Source organism: Gallus gallus, chromosome Z (genome assembly GCF_016699485.2).
Source record: "Gallus gallus isolate bGalGal1 chromosome Z, bGalGal1.mat.broiler.GRCg7b, whole genome shotgun sequence".
NCBI classification, from domain to species: Eukaryota; Metazoa; Chordata; class Aves; order Galliformes; family Phasianidae; genus Gallus; species Gallus gallus.
Window position 1 is genome coordinate 18,883,492 of NC_052572.1, and position 19,791 is coordinate 18,903,282.

Below are 19,791 nucleotides of genomic sequence, written 5' to 3' on the forward strand. Positions count from 1 at the left end.
AAGGTCTTTCCCAACCCAAGCCATTCTGTGATTCTATCTACTCTGAAAACAGTACCTCCTAGGATTCATTTCCATGGAAACTACAACAGATGGAAAGAGAACAATAACACTATTTGATAGAGTAAATTCTCAGCTACATAAAATGATCTTTCAGCACAGTCACCACCATTAGCTATTCATTTTCACCAGTGATGAAGAAGAGCCTGCATTCCCTGCTTGTAAAAATCTGTCCCAGTGGAGGTGACCCGCTGTCACTGTTGCCACTGCTGAAACGCAATACCCACCGCCTCACTGTGCTCACATCCACTGCCTGGTCTCCATAAACAGTCAGTGAGTGTTGATGAATGTCAGTGGATGCCATTTTTTCCACGAAGAGGCATTCAGTGACACTTCTTTGCTTCATATGTACTTCCAGGTCAGACGCCATTCTCTCAGACTGCCTCTCTGCTTTCATCTGTCACACGGCAACAAAAAGTAATGGGATGGGAATGTTCGGCCTCTACTGCCACACCACCAATCTTTGCCTGTGATATCGTGGGCCAACATAATGAAAGAGGAGGCATTACTTCTGCAGTAGCCCTCCAATTACTTTGTAAAAGTACATATAATTTTTTATATACATATGCATATAATATATATATATATATATATAATGTATATAAATCAGACTCTAATTTCAGGTTAACCAGGATTTGCGTATTAATCAATAACTGATGGTATTTGGAGACCCAGATGATTCTTTTTTATTCTTTTGGACAAATTTACCTCCTTTTGCATGTTTTTTGTTTGTTTGTTTGTTGATCTTTGGTGGTTTGTTTTTTTTTTCATATAAAAGCATCTCCCAGACTCAGTTTCCTATCTATTTTAAATCTGATGCACATTAAGACCTTTAATGGTTCCTTCTTAGCTCATATTATTTTCATCTAGAAACACAGATATTTAAACTGTAGTAATCAAAAGATATTTAGTAGTTGCTCATTTCTTCATCTGTCAGAAATGACAGCTTTCAAGATCACTCCTTGTGTCACAGTTAGTAGTGTTTTTTTAAAATTGAAATGTTATTTGTAACTCACTGATTGTGTTAAGAGAATTGTTACGAACTTGAAATGAAGCATCATTCTTATGACTGCCTGGCAAATGTGACTCACAGGGAGAGGAACCCCTCTTCTGGTTGAAGAACAAAACACTCAGCAAGGAAGCACCACACAGCAGAAAGAGTTATCTGAAGCGAAGATGCTTTTAGGTAACAGTTCACTTCCCTTTAAAGAAGACACCTAAAATAAGTAAAATTACATGTCTAGTTATTCACGGTGACTATAAATTGACTCTGAAGAGACCCACCAAATAGACATCTACCTCCTCGATGTCTAGAATGGATAGGAAAAGTGCCACCTGAGAAGCCTTTTGGTACATGAAAGCTCCCACCTCCCACCTCCAAATTTCTCTGTAAAAGCGACACACAATGTGCCATAGCATATTTGGCTTGTACGGAATAACAAGTACACCGCTGATATTTATTGGCTTTTGCAGGAGTTTCCAAAATAACTGCTTATGGATACACTAAGTGGAACAAGTCATATTTTGATCATTAACTTCTACATTTTTACACCGAAATATCTCTGTAGATTTTAAGACCACCATGGTTGCTATTGCTTCTAACAGTTTGGACATACATTTGCTGCTGCAATTCTCAAATCGTTTCCTACTTTTTACTAATGCATTTTCTCCCACATTTCTACCTCGGGGTGAATTCTTAAAATAGCAGAGAATACTTTTTCATCACTGCAGGAGAATTTTTCTCTTGCTATTTCAGTTACTTTGCTTTACTAAATCCATTTTTATTTTTCTTTTCTCATTTTCCCCCTATCATCTGCAATGTTCCCCCTTGCTACACTTGCTACACTCTGTTTTTCCTGGAAGATGACACTCGCTTAACAAGTTAAACCTTGCACCTTATTTATGTAAGCATTGTTCACAGTGTAAGCACTGTTTCAGCATTGACGCTGTTTAGCAAAACTGCGTCTTCCAGTCACCCATGAGTGTGTAACACTCATGGTTGTTTCTCACTGAGATTGCTAGCTGTGCCATCTGGGTGATGTGATGGGTTCCTGTCTAGTGTATTACTCTGGATACTCAGTGACCTGAACTCTGAGAACAGTATGACCGGGAGAATATTTTCAGCAGTAAAGACTCTGCACAATCTGTATTAGAAATATTCCCAAGAAAAAAAATAATTAAAAAAGCATTAACAGCATCCAAAAACATTTTTAATTGTTTTAACAAGTGTTTGTAATATATTTTTCTCCTTGGCATAGTGCCACTATGCAGTGTGCTTTACTAGGATCTTATATGCTTCAGGAAAGCATCTATGCATACTGCTGTGCTTAGTCCACGAAATTTGTTGCTATGGAAATATCTAAAACGGTCTATGGCAAAGAATGGGAAAACTCATTCAGGCAAAAAAAGGATCCAGCCTGAATCTCCATTCAGCAGTCAAAGTGAATGGTAGCTGTTTCTGTGCTTTGTAGTAGCTTAATATATTTTCTGTATCACTGATATCTTTCAGCCACTTGCATCCAGTGCACATAGGTCCCACTTCAGCTGGTTCAATGCATAATCTGGGCACAGCAGTTGAAGCAGCATCTCTTATGACTCAGATTAAACTCAATTAGATTAATTTATCCTTGCTATTCTTTGCCTTCTACTTGCTTCCCTTAAATTTCTTGGCACAGAATCATTTTCTAGATTAGCTGCACCACTGACTGTGCTACCTTCCTTCCAAACATTAAAACCTCATATGATTTATTGCTTCTGACAAGTACAGTGCACTCTGGGGACTAACTGAATGGAAACCTTCAGATCAGGGGGGAATTTAAAAAGAGCAACAGTAACTTCCAGCAAAGTGTGTCTTGGGTCCTGCTCTCTGAGCAGCTTCTCTTGCTGGAGAAGAGAAGCTGGCCTTAGGCAAAAAACTGTGAGAGAGCATGTAAGGTAGGCTCACAGGATGTTCACATGCATGCATGTATTCTGCTTTGGACATCACATTTTACTTTTGGTGGCAGGGACTTTACTGTGTTGTAGGGTTTCTGATGTTAGCGTCTTAGAACCAAAGAGAGAACCTTACTTTTCAAAATCTCTGTCTCCAGTTAAGATAACAGACTTTCAGATGACTGTGCTGATCGGTGAGTAAAAATTGGAGTAGCACCTATCTATAACTGAGATGTCTCCTTGATATTTGAAACCAATACTCAATATAATCTCTTAGGTAATACATTAACAAAGGACTAAGACTACGGTTGTTACAGGCAAGAGAAACAGTTTATGACAGATCTATTTATTTATCTGTTTCCCATCTGTATTTATTTTATTACTATGAATTTAAGTATGATTGCAGAATGCTATTAACCAGGGATGATTTTCTGTGTATAGAGCAGATTTGAAGATTTAACCCTCTGTTCCCTGGTAAGCCCTCTGCACAAAACCTCAAATTACATGATGAGTTGGAGAATAGAGTAATACAGAACTACCAAGACCACATATTTTAGAGGAATATGTGGATATTGAGTGAGGATAGATGAAAAACCTAATGATGTTACCACATTCCAGAGGCTGTGGAAACAGATTACTGAACATGATAAAGCCAGTTCTCCTGAAGAAAACTGAAGTATTGATTCTTCCTTGGTCTAAAATCCTATTATCATACAATTTAAAAGACAAGCAGAGGATCAGCAAAAATCAAGCCAAATACTATCTGTAAACAAAAATAAAATGCATTAAAAATTCTATAAAGAGTAAGTTTTTGGTTTAAATGATAAATTGCTTGTGTGGGTACTGCCGGTTTACCTTCACTAAGAGGCAAAGCAAATCCTTTCACTCTGCCATCAAGCCATAGAGATATAACTACCTGGAAAACAACATGTGGTAAGAACATGTGTATTGACAAAATATAGAAAATATGAGGACAAAAAATTTGTTCCCATAAAAATAACTGAGAACAAGTTGCTATAACAGTAACTAAGTGCTGCAGGGTAAAACTTTCAAAAGTGTCCACATAACTTAGATGCCAGTCCTCTTTTCAAGTTAATACTGTATCTATTTTGTAAAGAATTTTTGTTTCATGTACCTATAAATGTTAAATATCTACCGTTCTAAATCAGAAAAGTCATCCTGTAAAATTTTTTCTTAATGCCTAGGAGCATATAACATCAAGACTGTGTCAGAATACCTACAGAACTCTTGTTCTCAGATGGAAGATAAATGTATTCCTTATATCAATTCATTCTACTACAATAAGTTATTAATGAAGGTAATGACTCAGTCACACACTAGTATATAAGAGAAAATGGAGGGCAAGGACCATCATGTTAAAGAATCATGATTTGGGAAACAAACTGAAAGCAGAATAGTAAGACAGAAATCAGAAAACCAATATGATATAAGATCAGAAGCCACCAAATTGAGTCACCACATGACTCTAGTTTTCCATAATAAAACAGGATATGAAATAATATAAGGTTATTATTATAAAATTCAGTTTTCAGTGAGACTTACAGTTTAAAAAATAAATACTAAATTTAGAAACCTTCGCTGGTTTCACACAGGAATTTAAGCTGATTCCTCTTACCTGTTATAGTTGCTTTGTTAATAGATGGCTGGTTACACATTGGTGACCGTCTGTTTGAAAAAAAAAAAGAAAAAAAGTTATCAAGCTGTTAAACTCACAGATCTTTGAATCATTGAAGAATACAATGGAAAGCATGTTTCTTTGGGAAGTTATTTGTGACTGGAACACAATGGCATAAAAGTTCATTTAGCTATTTCTTTGTAACACAGAAAGGAATTAACAATGGTTGCTCAAATCTTTCTGCAAATTGAATCTTCAACAGCGAAATTCAGAAGTTAATTTACAACTCTGCGTAATCCTAGCTTGAATATGTACCTAACTTGGTCTGTATCTATACTTATTGCTCTTATATGGCTTGCACTACACATGCTCTCTCACTTTAAACAGATTCTTATAGCAACAGTTAGTTTTAACTTTTTTTTTTTTTGTATGCATGCATGCACGCACGCACTTCACAATAATCTTGAGGGCAAACAGCTCAGTGGAATCCTTTGTTCATTGATGAAAGTTAAAATTTGCTGGATTAACATAGCTGTTTAGGGATGACTGCAGGCAGGATCTGAACAGGGCATATTCCAACTGAAGGGGCTGGAAACATCTTTCTATAGCATTGCATATGCCATGGTAGGCATTGGTCATTTTGAGCTTAAGTCTTCAATGAGCAACTGTTATGGTTCCATGAAGTCTACCTGATTCTAATTTAGAATAATGGAAATTGATTCACTACAAAATTTGCCAGTTTAACTAACATTAAGGTTAACTATGACACTGTCCCAGAATTGGAGAAAGATCATATTTATAACGTGTCATTTATAATCATGAATTACTGCGGATATGTAAGATGTCTTTATCTTGAATGACTTCTAGATCCAGATCATGCAATCAGTGTAGCTATCTGCTCACTTTGGTTCCTTTGCACAACTCGCACTCATTGCCTGAATTATCATCTCTGAATTATCATTGACATATGACTACCTTACTGAAAATCATAGAAATTGCATAAATAAAAATTACAGCAAGTTTACGCAAGGACACCAATGCAAAAGCAGATAGTAGGCAAGAGGGCTTCTGTCTCAGCTATCAAGTATAAGCAGCTTCAACAGATAACAAAATGATTAGTCACCACAAGTTTAACACAAGCTTAGTGACAAAGACTGAAATCTGTAACATCTAACTGTTATTCTTAGTTTATATTTTAAAAATGCCACTACTAAGGGTTCAGTAGCCAAAAACTGACACTTACTTGCTGGGTGCCCGATCTTGTAAATTGGTTAATGCAGCAAAGTTGTTCCGTACAGTACGCAGGCTGGCCAGCACCTGGAACAGACAACCTGGTTTCAGTCTATATATCTGCATTCAGTCTGCACAGGTGAGACTGAATAAGCTCCACTCCACTAAGCTGAAAGGAAAAGATTGGACAATGCAAAGTATCTATAAAAGGCTTCCGGAGTTGGTTTGACCGAAGTCTTTGACCATTATCTAACAATAACATGTCTGTAATAAAAGGCCAATAGTTTATTTTTTTTTTCTCTCATAAACAATTCATTATTTGTTTAAAGACAGACTTAGTTGAAGAGGAGGAAAGTTTTTCACAGAATACTACTTAGTTCTCTAAAATGACCATAAAAGCATTTGTGTTTGGATGATAATAGTCCATTCAAGCCTAATACTTCATACATAAGAAATGATTACAGATTTTTCCATTTGCAGTTCAGCCCCCACAAACCTCAAATGACAAAGAGAATGAAATAGTCTAGACTGGCAAAGAAAATAAAAGTGGCTCCTTTAAGGAGCCTGATTCATTTGGGTACTTAGTATAGAAGGACACATTAGGAAGAAGGTATTATCTGAGTGGGTGAACAATGTCTGTAAGCCCAAAAATACAGGACTTGCACACTGGGAAAGACAATATAAATGGAGTACTTGCTTTTTGGACTTCTTTTAATGAAAGACAGCAGCTAGAGGAGGCAGCAGAAAAATGTCTAAATATAAGCATTATAGGCATTCTCTGCTGAAGGAGGTTGGATGAATGTAAAATTTTGTCATGTTAAAAAAAGGACAAGTGCATCTAAGTATAGATAATAGAGTAAAAGCTTTATAAATTTTTGTTTAGAGAGGTGGATTTTTTCTTTTTTCAAGCAAACAAATCTTATATAATATTAACAGTGGAAAAGAACTGGTGTGGCCTTCTTGGGTTGCACAATCATATGAGGAATAAGGCAAAATTGTGCCTACCTGAGCAAATGGTGTCACAATCAAGTCATCTCCATGTCTGAAAAAATAAGCAGAGTTGTAAATTAGATAGTAGTGTAAACTATCTCTCTGCTACTGCTTTAACTGAAAGAAAATGAGGTTTTACAATGCACTGTGGGTATCTCCAGGCTTACTCTTCAACAGTTACTCACTGACGCTACTTCACAGATTGTTTTGAAAAGTGAATACCAAGTCAGTCGTTGTCCAGTTGTTCAATACGTATGGGATGGCTGATGAACCAGCCAGTTCCTACACAGGACTGCATGGAACAGACCTGAAGAGATTTCATCCCAAAGGACAAACCTGAAAATACTGAAAGAGATTACACTGAATCTTACTAGCACATTTGTGAGCACTGTCCAGGCAAGTAACTGCAGATGACTGGGCAGTGCATCACAAACTAATAAAAATCCTAGTAAAACCTTTGAATTGACTCACACTGGTGTATTTACAGGGGAGTGTAACCAAGAGTGTGCTGTTGCTGTGCCAACCTCACCCACATCACACTGGCTGACGTAGGGCATGGTGTTGGGATGACGCGTGGCTAAGGAGAGGCAAGAAAAGAAGGGTTTCTTCCCTTCTTCTCTGAAATGCTTGCACTGAGAGTTTGGCTTATGCTGTGAAGTATTTCCCCTCACTTCATGAATAATATATTAAAGTTACACACAGAGTACCACGTGCAGTCATGTAGTGATGTGCAGCTAAAGGAACACTGGGAAACCAAAGGAAGAAACTGGCTAGAGACTGAAGCATGCATTAACTGCCCATTCTCAGCCAAACTGTGAGGAACAAGGAAAACTTGGTATTTGCAGTTATCATATCTAGTAGATTGCAGCAATCGAGGTTAAAAAAAAATCAAACATAAAAATCTAATAGAACTTCATATTTAATTCTTCTGTATTTTCCTACAGTGAATTTATCACAAAAAGTTGTAAATTGAATTTGGACCTGAAATCTTTCAACAGAAATTACCATTGTTTTGATACTATTTTCATGTTATTCAAACATAAACTATGAGAAATTACTGACAGATTTTCAAATCAAGGTCTAGGGTATTTTGAAAATGTTTTCAATACCCAATCAAAAATATGAAGATTTATTAAACCCAGCCAGTCATTAACTCCCTTGTCAGGAAAAATCCCCTGATTTTTCATGTTTATAATAACCAATTTAATTTGGTTTCATGAGATAAAGCCTTGAATTACTTCCATGATGCCTTGTTTCTTCCTCTTCTGTATGCTTTCCAGCCAAACTGGAACTGTTTTCAACTTAGCTCAACCATTCCTGCATAGAAAGCATTTTAATGAAGCATCCTCACAGCAATGATTTCCTCAGGCATCCAGGAAGGAAAATCCTTTTCATAATATTCCCATTAGCTGTGGAACATACTTTTTTCTGCACTCCTGGTAAAGCACAGAACTAGAGAAATTGATGACTGTGATGTGGAAGTTGCCATGCAATGGTTGGTATCCATGGCATTTAATTCAACTTCCTAAGGCAACGGAAAGATCAGACCTCTTCCTTTTTGATCCTAACTGATCAAATCATAGAATCATAGAATCGCTAAGGTTGGAAAAGACCCACAGGATCATCCAGTCCAACCATTCACCCATCACCAATGGTTCTTACTAAACCATGTCCCTCAACACAACATCCAAACATTCCTTGAACACCTCCAGGGTCAGTGACTCCACCACCTCTCTGGACAGCCCATTCCAGCGCCTGACCACCCTTTCAGAGAAGTAGTATTTTCTAACGTACAGCCTGAACCTTCCTTGGTGCAGCTTGAAGCCATTCCTTCTAGTTCTATCACTAGTCACACGAGAGAAGAGGCTGACCCCCAGCTCACTACTACTAAAAAAAAATATGTTACTTCTTACAGTCAGGCTGATGTGGTCTTAGCAAGTACGTATCCACAGCAAAAGTGTATGCCACACTCTCTGGTAATAACTTTTGAAAGAAAACTTGAATTTCTTATCAGTATTGCTCCATCTGTTACATAGCTAGACAATGGAAGAACAAGTCATAGAGAAATAGTACAGCAAAAGCTTCAAGAAAATATAAGCAAAGCGTATCTTTTCTTTTTCTCTCATTCTCCAGTTCGTATCTTTTCTTTTTCTCTCATTCTCTGGTTAAACAGTCATAATACGTACACATAAACTACCTCACTCCCATAAAAATTTTGCTCTTTTCTTCAAATTATGTGAAACAGTATTATCAGCTGTGTGATAGCTGGTTTGGTAAAACTGTAAAAATTGAATGGTCCTTCTTTTCACTATCTCTTGCAGGCTGCATTACAGGAGGTGGTATTTCATTGCTCTTCTTCTCACTCAATGATCCTGTTTGCCACCTCTTGAAAATACCATCACTCCATGGCTGTAATTTATGAATTCTATTCTAGTTAAGTTTTTTCTGGACTGCATTTCACTGGAGAATATTCATGAAATACTGTGGCTTGTTATTTATTAAAGGAGACATTATTAAATATTAATTTAATGCACTGAAACCAATCCAGGATTTAATCTTCCTATTTAAAATATCCCTTCTGTCAAGAGTAACAACTACAGAAATTGTCACTACTTGGTAGAATTGTAATATTGGAAGCACAGATATGGGTTGCATTGAGAGAAGCATGACAAGCAAGTTGAGGGAGGTGATTCTGCCCTTTTACTCTGCTCTCATGAGTACTGTATCTAGGTCTGGAGCCTCCAACACAAGAAGCACATGGAGTTGTTGGAGTGGGTTCAGAGGACGCCAGGAAGATGATCAGAGGGCTGGAGCACCTCCCCCATGAGGACAGGCTGAGAGAGCTGGGGCTCTTCAGCCTGGAGAAGAGAAGGCTCTGAGGAAACCTTACAGCAGCCTACCAGTATCTGAAAGGCACCTACAGGAAAGCTGGGTGGGACTTCTTATAAGGGCATGTAGTGACAGGATGAGGGCTTTAAACTTGAAGAGGGTAGATTTAGACTAGATCTTAGGAAGAAATTCTTTACTGTGATGGTGGTGAGACACTGGAACAGGTTTCCCCGTGAGGTTGTGAATGCTCCCTCCCCGGAGCTGTTCAAGGCCAGGCAGGATGGGGCTTTGAGCAACTTTGTCTAGAGAGAGGTGTCTCTGCCTCTAGCAGGGGGGGTTGGAACCAAATGATCTTAAAGGTCCCTTCCAACCCAAACCATTCTGTGATTCTATGATTCTATGATATCCACAGTTTTCATAAATTAGCTTAGCATGTGCCAGATAAACTTGGAAAGAAATGCAATTTCATAGTGTATTGAGTAATTGGGCCAGAAAATCTGGAAAATGTGAGTGTTCAAAAAGGGAGCAGAATTGTCTACACTGGCTGTGTTATTTTTTTCATATAGAAGAGCAAGAGCATATGATTTAATAAAGGTGCTATTGATCCACAGTGTACCCCAGTGTAGTAAAACAGTGTAATATATGAGTGTCCTGATGTTTTCTTTTCTGATGATATGGAAGCTGATTGATGATACTGTTTGGATTCTGTACTGGATAGTGCCACACATTTATACAGAGTCATTAAGAGGAGTGTAAAGCCTATGCAATGTATCATAAGCTTCTAAATAAAGACAGAGTTGTTAATCTTTAAGGTTATAAGAAATTGTTCACATCTCTGATAAGTCAGTTAGCTAGAATGCCTGGCATACTTGTTCATATATTAATTTTTCAAAGGAAAGACAAACTTGAAAATAGATTTTCATAGAATCATAGAATCACAAGGTTGGAAAGGACCTACAAGATCATCTTGTCCAAACGTGCTCCCATTACCATTGCTACCACAAGCCACTAAACCCTATCTTGTAGCTCCTCATCCAGATGCCAACACAGATCAAAACACAGATCAAAAATTTTAAGTTATCAAACTCACTATCACCAACAAAAGCTGTTAAAGCATGTGATAGTCTACACAAGAAGAACAAGTGTTACATACAACACAGGCCAAATTACCAATAGTAGACCAAGTATTATAATAAACATTGCAAGCTATTTGCCACCTTAAAGTGATGAAGCTTGGCCTTCTGCAGTGTTGTTGGCTTTCCTTTCTAACCTTTCCTATGCTACATACTTGAACTCTCCCCATGTAACTTACAATGGTCTCCATTCTGGAGAGGAGATAAAAGTGCCATGTCAAATTGGATGTGTATATTTAGCTAGCTGTTGACAAATGGAAAGTACACAATTTCTGTCTTCCTCTCCTCAAGACTGGCATTAATTTATTTTTTCTACTCTAATTATAGGACAGTAATTAACTTTGCCCCTTCTAAAGTGGACCTTACGAGTTACATGCATGGACAGACAGAGAAACAGGAAGGAAGATGAATTCAGGGATAGACCCGGTGACTGCAAAACCTTTATTTCTTAATTAAGTTGAGATAATTTAATTTAATCATCTAATAAAAGGAGTTGCTAAAGAGACATTCTGCATATCTGCTAGGATCCAGCTAAAATAAGATAGGGTGTATTTATGTGGTTGGAAAACAGTCAAGATATCCATTAAGGCGATATGTGTCTCAGATCTTAGACACCACTAGAAATGTGGCTTGCACTTGCCAGTGTGAAGCTTGCAGGAAGGGTCCTGAATAAGATTTATCTTTGTAAATGTTAATAATAAACTCAGGTTATGACTTTCAGACAGATGTGAATACCAAGTGAGTCATCTGATGTACAGCATCTCATGTACTGCAAAAGTAAGACTTAAATAGGGTAAATAAAAGTACGGTCTAAACAAAGAAGGGGAAATGGACAAAATATATTTATACTAACTTGACACATACCTTTACATGGACAAGGTACAGTGAAAATAACAGCAGCTCCCAGAAGCAGGCAATACATGCAGCAATTAACACAGCAGTCTTTGGCATTGCTTTGAACTTTAGGACCACCTGGTGACAAGGTTCAAGGCCAGGAGGATGCCTGGCAAGCCTTCCAAAAATCTTGAGTGTGCCCACTGCTTTTAGGCAAGGACAAAGTAAGCAGAGATACAGTGGTGTGGGACGAAGGAAGTTCTGGAAGCTTACAGTGAGTGTAATTAGCTGCCCTTGACCTAGAGTGCCTGGATTGTTTCCTGTAGCAGCCCCCTGATTAGAAAGGGTCAAGCACCCCTTCAGCTGCTGCCTGGGAGAGGCCTGTGTCAGAGCTGGTAGCAGAGCTCAGCCAACAGAGCAGCTAACAGATGCAGCAATTTGCAGAGAGGACCCACAGTTGAATGTGGATTGTTTGACAGTCTTGGATATGGTGGTGATGCACCACAGACATATTAGACCAGCAGATGCTGGAACAGATACCTTTGCAAGGATGGAGGGTTTGGTGCAGCAGAACTTTATATGTCAGATGCTGCCCTCCAGGCTCCTGGCTGCTGAGAATGCTCTCTCAGGCCAGGAGAGAGAGACCCTATCCTGCAGAAAGTGACAGCTGTGCAGGCCAGGGGAAGACTTAAAACAGGAAGTGTGTAGGCTGTATGGTATAAGAGAAGATGAATGTGAGACAGAAAGGGTATTCACTGAGACACAACTTGAAGAGCCTCTGACTCCAGCGGTAGGAGAGAAGCTATCCAGCACTGAGGCAAGTGTGACCTCAAAAGAAGGGGAAGGATGGAAGCTGGTGACTTATGGCACCAAGAGGAAGGCTAAGTTAATACAAACTAGGTTCCCCACCCTTAGTGTTGAAGAGGAACACACAAGCATCCAGGCAGAATTGATGAGACACAGTAATGGGTGACTCCCTGGTGCAGGGAACAGAGGCACCCATCTGTCAGCCTGATTTGTCAGCTAGAGAAATTCACGTCTGCCAGAGGGCCATATCTAGGGATACTATGGAGGCGCTGCTGAATCTGGTCCAGCCCCTTGACTACTATCCCCTCTTCTCCACATGGATACAAATGGTAGTGCTAACAGTAAACCTATACAGTTTTCAAACTGACTGTAGAGATATGGGGGCAGTAGACAAGGGCCCAGGAGCCCAGGGGGTATTCTCTTTCTCATGAGGCTGAATGTGTAAGTAGGAGAGCACTGAAACAACAAGTAAAAAATTGTTTGCAGAACTGGTGCTGGTGACAGGGTTCTGGGTTTTATGACCATGAGGCAAGGTTTGCATAATCCCACCTTCAAGGCAGAGATGGCATCCACCACCTTAAGCAGGGCAAAAATACTTCTGCCAGTAGCATGTCTGACCTCATAAGGAAGGCTTTAAATTTGAAATAGGAGAAGGAGAAGGTAACCAGCAGCCCTCCAAGGCAGGCTAAGCAAAGGGCATGGTGTGAGAGGAAGAGATTATATTAATTGCCTCCTTTGGGGACTTTACTCATATCTTTGCTTCTGCTCTCCTTTAGTCCACTTTTTTTTTTTTTTCCCCCTCATTATGCTTTTCTTTCAGCCTTCTTTTTGGCCTTCACTGGCCTTTTTTTTTTTGTCTCTTTTTTTTTCCATCTTTCTGAGGCAGACTTCAGTAAGGCCCTTGACACTGTCCCCCTAAGTTTCTCATAGACAAGCTGGTGAAGCATGGACTGAATAGGTAGGCAGCGAGGTGGACTGAAAACATGCTGACCAGCCAGGCCCAGAGAGTTGTGAATAGTGGCACAAAGTTTAGTTGGATGCCAGTAAGTAGTAGTATACCTCAAGGATCAATATTGGATCCAGTCATATTCAACTTCTTCATTAGTGATCTGGATGATGGAATAGAATGTACTCTCAGCAGCTCTGTATATGACAGAAAAATAGGAATAGTGGCTGATACATTGGAGGGTCATGCTGCTTTCCATAGGGACCTGGACAGGCTCAAAAGCCAGATTGACAGGAGCCTCAAAAAGTTTAGTAAGGCAAAGCACAAAGTCCTGCAGGTGAGGAAGAACATGCTCAGAAACCAGTACATAAAGGGAGACACCGAGCTGGAAAGCAGCTTTGCAAAAAAGGACCTGAGGGTTCAAGTGGACCTCAAGTTCAACATGAGTCAGCAAGGTGCCCTTGCCTCCAGGAAGGCTAACGGTATTGCTAGCAGGTCAAGGGAGGTGATCTTTCACCTCTCCTTAGCATTCATGAGGCCACATCTGGAGGACTACTGTGTCCAGTTCAGGGATCCCCATTACCAAGAGGCATGAGCATAGTTCAGAGAGTCCAAAGAAGGGCCACAGAGTGATGAAGGGATTTCAGCATCTGTCATATGGTAATTAAGTGAACTATCTGGGACTGTTCAGTCTAGCACAGAGAAAGTGTATTGGGGATCTTATCAGTGTATACAAAGAGGACAGTGGCTCTTTTTAGTGGTGTCCAGTGCCAGGATAAGAGGCAGTCGGCACAAATTGGAACACGAGATCCATCTGAATAACAGGAAACAACTAACTGCACATCTAATTGAGATCTAGCATAGGTTACCCAGAGATGTTGTATAAGCTCCTTTCTCGGAAATCTTCAAAAGTGCCTGAACATGGCCAGGGAAACCTGCTCTAGGTAGCCCTGCTTGAGCAGACTGATTGGTTCAGATGACTTTCAGAGGTCCCTTCTAATCTAAACTGTTCTGTGAATGCACTGAATAAAATTACTGGTTAACCTTCATACAATTTATATAGTGGAAATTATGAGATTAGTGGAAAAGAACCTTGACATGGCATCATTTTAAAGCATGATCCCACTGGTTTGCCACGCTCCATTTGAATGAAAATTCATTCACTAGGTCATCTCCCCAAGATATGTACTGGCTGCAAATGCTGGTTGATCTTTAAAGCCAACAAGCATCATCTACCTTGAATTCTCTGGCTACAAAGTTGGAACTATTTGTTGGAAAGAACAAAGACGCTAACAGCCTTTGAAAAGCCATAGTGGACATTGGCTATCTGGCATCCCTACAGCAAAGAGATAAAGTTTTTGTCACATCGTGACAAGGATCAACTCAGTTTTCACAGAATTGCATTTTGGCATATTTTCTTATATACAAATATATCAGATATAAAATCAAGGGAAAATCCATGCTGTTTACACATAAAATATAGAATATGAAGATTACAATAGTTTTCTATTTAAAGAAATAGGAAGAAAACCACAGTCCCTGAGAACTCCTATACCGCAGCAAAAATGAAGACTGGTTATAGTAGTTTTCCTTCAATTATCAGAAACCTAAAAGCTTAAGAGAAGACACCAAAAGAAAAACCATCTCTCACTTGAAAATACTGCAGATATGGGTGTTAACAAATACCCTGATTAGCTTCATATGGAGCACAAATCAAATTACTCCTTTGTGACATGCTGAGGAAGAAAATACTTGGCTATCTTATGATCAGAGATTCAAAAGACAGCTTAGAACAAACATAGGTCATAACATATGGCTAATATGCACCAAGATATGTCAGGTACTAATTGGTCTGGAACTTTCCACACAGAATGAATATTTTCTATATGAAGGTACTAAGGTGGCTTTAATTTTTCATAACACCTTTTTATCAGATCAGTTCCTGAACACAGAGCTTAGTAGGCTTGAAAGAACCATTTGAATAAATTAAGTCTGTTCTTTTGTGGTTACCAGTGTTAGGTTACTCCATTTACAATCCTACTTCCGGCTGAATTGCATTAAGAACAGTGAACTATTCCTTTCTCATCCTTTAGTCTGTAATGGATATGATTTTGTTTTTCCAAGTCTTGAGAGAACTCCTCATCTTGTCTGCTAATGCAATTCAGTTGGAAGTAAGGTGTTTTTTAAATTAGGACCTTGAGATTTAATCCAGGCATTAACAGGAAGTATTATCTAATTAACTATATGTTTTTCAGCATCACATCATAGTGTTTATGCTTTTGAGAAGACTAGGAACAAGGGACTTTGCTGGGTAATAAATGCAGATAAATAGGTCTCAGTGATGGTGATCAGAACCAATCAGAACCCATTTAATCCAGAGGCCATCTCGTTCAGCTACTTCCTGCTCAGTAAGCTTAAATCTTATTCCAAAGGGACTGCACACAGCCAAATGATTTGAGTAATCTACCCAAGGAAATAATTTTGTTATAAATATAGCATTCCATCACAGAAAAGATACTGGCATGATATGCAAGATATGAAAACTTGGGACAACTCAAGAAATTACCTGTATCATCCTTTTAAATGTTCAAGGTCATGTTGAATGGAGCTTTGGGCAACCTCATCTAAAGAAGTACACCCCCAAAATGCAGAGTGGGTTGGACTAGATGATCTTAAGACTCCTTACAACCCAAAACCATTCTGTGTTTCTAATATTCATACTGCCCCAAACTGCCATCAAGCCCAAACGCTTTAATCCTATCAGAATCCAACAGAAGTATGATGGGCAACTCTGAGCAGATAGCTTTCTCTAAGTCTAGCAGAACTATTCAGTGCTAAATAAAGAGAACAGACTTGACAGTGTGTTTCACTGGTATTGATACAGGCTTCCTTCTAAAACTAGATAGCAACCTGCCTGGGTGCCACTGAGGCAATGGCAAGGGAAAATATGTTACTACAGTGTAGAAGCTTGCTTTTTGCTTTGAAGAAGGGAATGGATTAATATAGAGTATCGTACTTTGAACCACAAAAAAGCTGAAGTCATTCAGAAGAGTCCAAGTCAATTCAGCCATGCCACTGTTGGACTGTTCATGAAGCAGAAATCATCATCTAGCTCTAAGCGAAGCTGCAAATAAATGGGTGTCACAGTGACTAAAGGATAGGTTTGTTTTCTGCTCAGGTCAGAGAACATTAATGAATGGGTGTGCTTGTATGACTGGAAGCAATCAAGTTAGTGCAGCTTAATGAGTTATTATTAATCATTTTTTAATTGCAATACCTGACACACGTAAGCTCTTAGCTTGTTGCAAACAAAAATAAAAAGTATTACCTTGAATTAAGCAGCACTTTGTTGCTAGTCCCTGCTCCATATGTTCAAGTGATTAGAACTGATAAAATTGTCTCATTTCTGAAGAAAACAGTACATGACTTTCCATGGGAATTCCCACTGATGCAGGATGAAAGATTTCCCTTCTAAAATAAGGGAAAGCAGAGCTTCTATGAACAGCACTTGTTCAAGGTAACTTCCCAGCATGAGAGAGCTTGCTATAAGCCAGCCAGAAGAAGATTTTGTCAGCTTCAGGATTTAGAAAACAGAGTACCTTAAACTAATACAAAGGCTCCTACATTCATGTATTCATTTATCAGGAAGAAAGCCAAAAAACAAACAAACAAACAAAAAACCAAACATGCAGTAGTTTTTTTCTTCAAGAAAAACATCAAGACCTCAAGAAAAACAAGGCAAAAGACATCAGAATTCCAGATTTTCTAATTTCAGAGGACAAACTCCATGGTTAACATAACATGAGCATCACTGCAAGCATACAGAGAGTTGTGTATGCCCTGAGGGATGAAATACGAGCTAATGATCTGGGTTGCGAAATAAGTTCAGCCTGTGCATGAGCTGGAGGAATGGTTTAAGAGGCTTCCTCAAAAACACCAAAATCCTTCTTTGTAAAGCACCTTTTCTCCATGCTGCTGCCATCCTGCAGTATTGCAAGTACGTGTGTACACAGAACACCCACATCCCATCCATTGTAGCAGTAGATCTGTGCAGCAAGCAATGAGATGAACACAGCTGTGATTTAGCTGAAATCTGACCCAAGAATTGCCTTTGGGATCATGATTCTAGTAACAGCCATCTTTGACTGAAGATATTTAGCAATTCAGGTGGCTTTGCTTAGTGCAGGAGCAGTAAGTAATGTGACATGTTGTTTCAAACATGCAGTACTTCCAGAGTTTTTGTAGTGTAGGTGATGTGCTTTATAGCTAGCAGTTCTATTTGGAAAATGAATCATGATTCCAGTGTTCAGGAATTCAGGCATAAACCCAATAATGAATCTGTTTTGTGCGAATATTCGATAGAATCAAATTTCATTTCATTTCATCAACAAAAATCAAAATCTTATGCAACAAGTACATAAAAGCACACTAGAACACCTGAGAATCTCCTGAATTAAAATGAATATCAAAAGATGCTTTCTCAATGCAGAAATATTCTGGTTTTGCTTACAACATAACCAATACCCTAATCTACAAATTAAAGTAGCTCAAACTTATTTTAAGAAAATGGGGTAATTTCAAAATATTTTCTACAATAATAATAATTATTAATATAATAATAATTAATAATAATAACAAAATAACTACTAATTACTTAGTTTAAGCTGAAATCTGAAGATTTTATTCAAATTGAAGACCTTAAGAATAAAAAATCCCAATGAAGCAAAATATTAGCCTGTTTTCCCTATGGCCTTCTGAGCACTTTTCCTTGAATGGATTAGTTGGTAACTCAAGCAGCACACTACAGTTTTTCAATAAGAACCATTTCTATGCTGAAATTGAAAATACTTCATTTTAGCAGAGTTTTTTAGAGAAAGTCTGTCTCTTTTTAATTCTTCTCTAAGTTTATTTCACAAATTCAGAAAAAGAGAACTAGATAAATTGTAAGATATTCCACAGCAACTTATCTAGAAAGACAGTTATTTCTCATTTATTCACGTCAGGTGCACTTAATCTGTTCAGTAGCAATGTGTTTTTTTCCTGCCCTCTTAGAATGTTAGAAAGAACTTAATGCAGATCACTTTTCAGGGAAAAGGATGAAGTTTTTCTCCTTAACTTCAGATGCATACTCACAGAATTTTATTAATAAATCTAAGCTGTGCTGGCTCAGAAACAGAAGACTAAGATGTGTCACTGGTAATTTGGTTCCTGTTATTGATGAAAATATATATCCTCATTTCATGATGTTAATGGCACATTAAAGTCTTCAGTGAACATCAGTAACTGTCTAGGTGGGCCATATTTGTCTTCCATTATTTTAAGTGCTTTCCCTTTATGAATCTGTTCCAGACTGAATACAACAAAGTTTAAAAAAATGAACAGACTGTCAAGAACTGGGAAATGTGTGTGAAAATTTACCTCAATTGTTCCACGTGCCAATTAAAGAGATATTTCAGACCATTTGCAGCTTCAGGTCAGGACCAGACCTGCTAGTCATTGACAAATAAGGGAACACCCTATCCTGGAATTTCCCTGTATTTAAGATAATTTCTGCAGCCAGAATAATTCTGTTAATCTTCATTCTTTGGAAAGTTACAGATTATTTTGGCTTCATTTTGGAAAGAAATACCCACACAAATTGAAAGTCACACAATCATTTCTCTAGATACTGAAGACAGGGATAATCCATCCTGACTAAACAAACCCAATCTCTGTATGTGATGTTTTTCAGACAATATTTCACCAAAGATGAAGATTTTTCGTCAGCTCTCTTTGTCTCAAAGTAGTCCATGTGTGGGTTTTCTTTTTCAAAGAGTGGTATTGTTGTTGTTGTTTTAATATATACATATATTTTGTAGACAGGGAGCAAAGGTTTACCAGTACGTATATTATAATGTCATCTACAAAGCAGCATGTCCTGTAGAAGGAGGCAGTATTATATGGTAGATAGAGGGAAAACAAATTTTGAAGTAAATTACATTGTTATACTTGTCTTATGAGGGACAGCAGCAGCAGAACTGTGTATGCTGCTCAAAAAGCAATGCCCGCTATTTATTTCCAAGGAAACTATCACAGATATGAAGAACAGAGTGACATTTTTTGATAAAGCAAATTGTCAGCTACAAAAAACTATTTTTTAACACAGTCACCACCACAAGCTATGTATTTTCACCAGTAATGAACAAAAGTCTGCATTCCAGGCTTGTAAAAATCTCCACCAGCAGAGGTGATCCACTGTTAAGTGGCTGCCTTTCACTGATCCAAACAGATGGAAGTTAAAAGGCGCCAAATCTGGACTATATGGTAGGACATTCTGACCAAGACTGGCAGTGTGCTCCACAGTCTTCAAACTGGTATGAAGCCTGGAAGAAAAAGGCCACCTTCTTCTCCTGCCTGAG

The 19,791-nt window shown here is 38.4% G+C and overlaps 1 protein-coding gene across 12 annotated transcripts in view; it reads right to left on the minus strand.

The window, feature by feature from the left end:
• Positions 1 to 19,791, minus strand: part of PDE4D (phosphodiesterase 4D) — a 586,915-nt gene that overhangs the window by 91,263 nt on the left and 475,861 nt on the right. For 9 of the 12 annotated variants that reach the window (XM_040656476.2, XM_040656475.2, XM_004937252.5 and 6 more), the window contains 3 exons: positions 6,860 to 6,896; positions 5,868 to 5,941; positions 4,625 to 4,674 (listed from right to left, as the gene is read on the minus strand). In XM_040656476.2, coding sequence (XP_040512410.1) covers positions 4,625 to 4,674; positions 5,868 to 5,941; positions 6,860 to 6,896 — 161 coding nt within the window. Of the gene's footprint in view, positions 1 to 1,280; positions 3,905 to 4,624; positions 4,675 to 5,867; positions 5,942 to 6,859; positions 6,897 to 19,791 lie in introns of those variants that run through there. The other 3 variants (XM_046905519.1, XM_040656479.2, XM_025145253.3) reach the window with 2 other exon arrangements.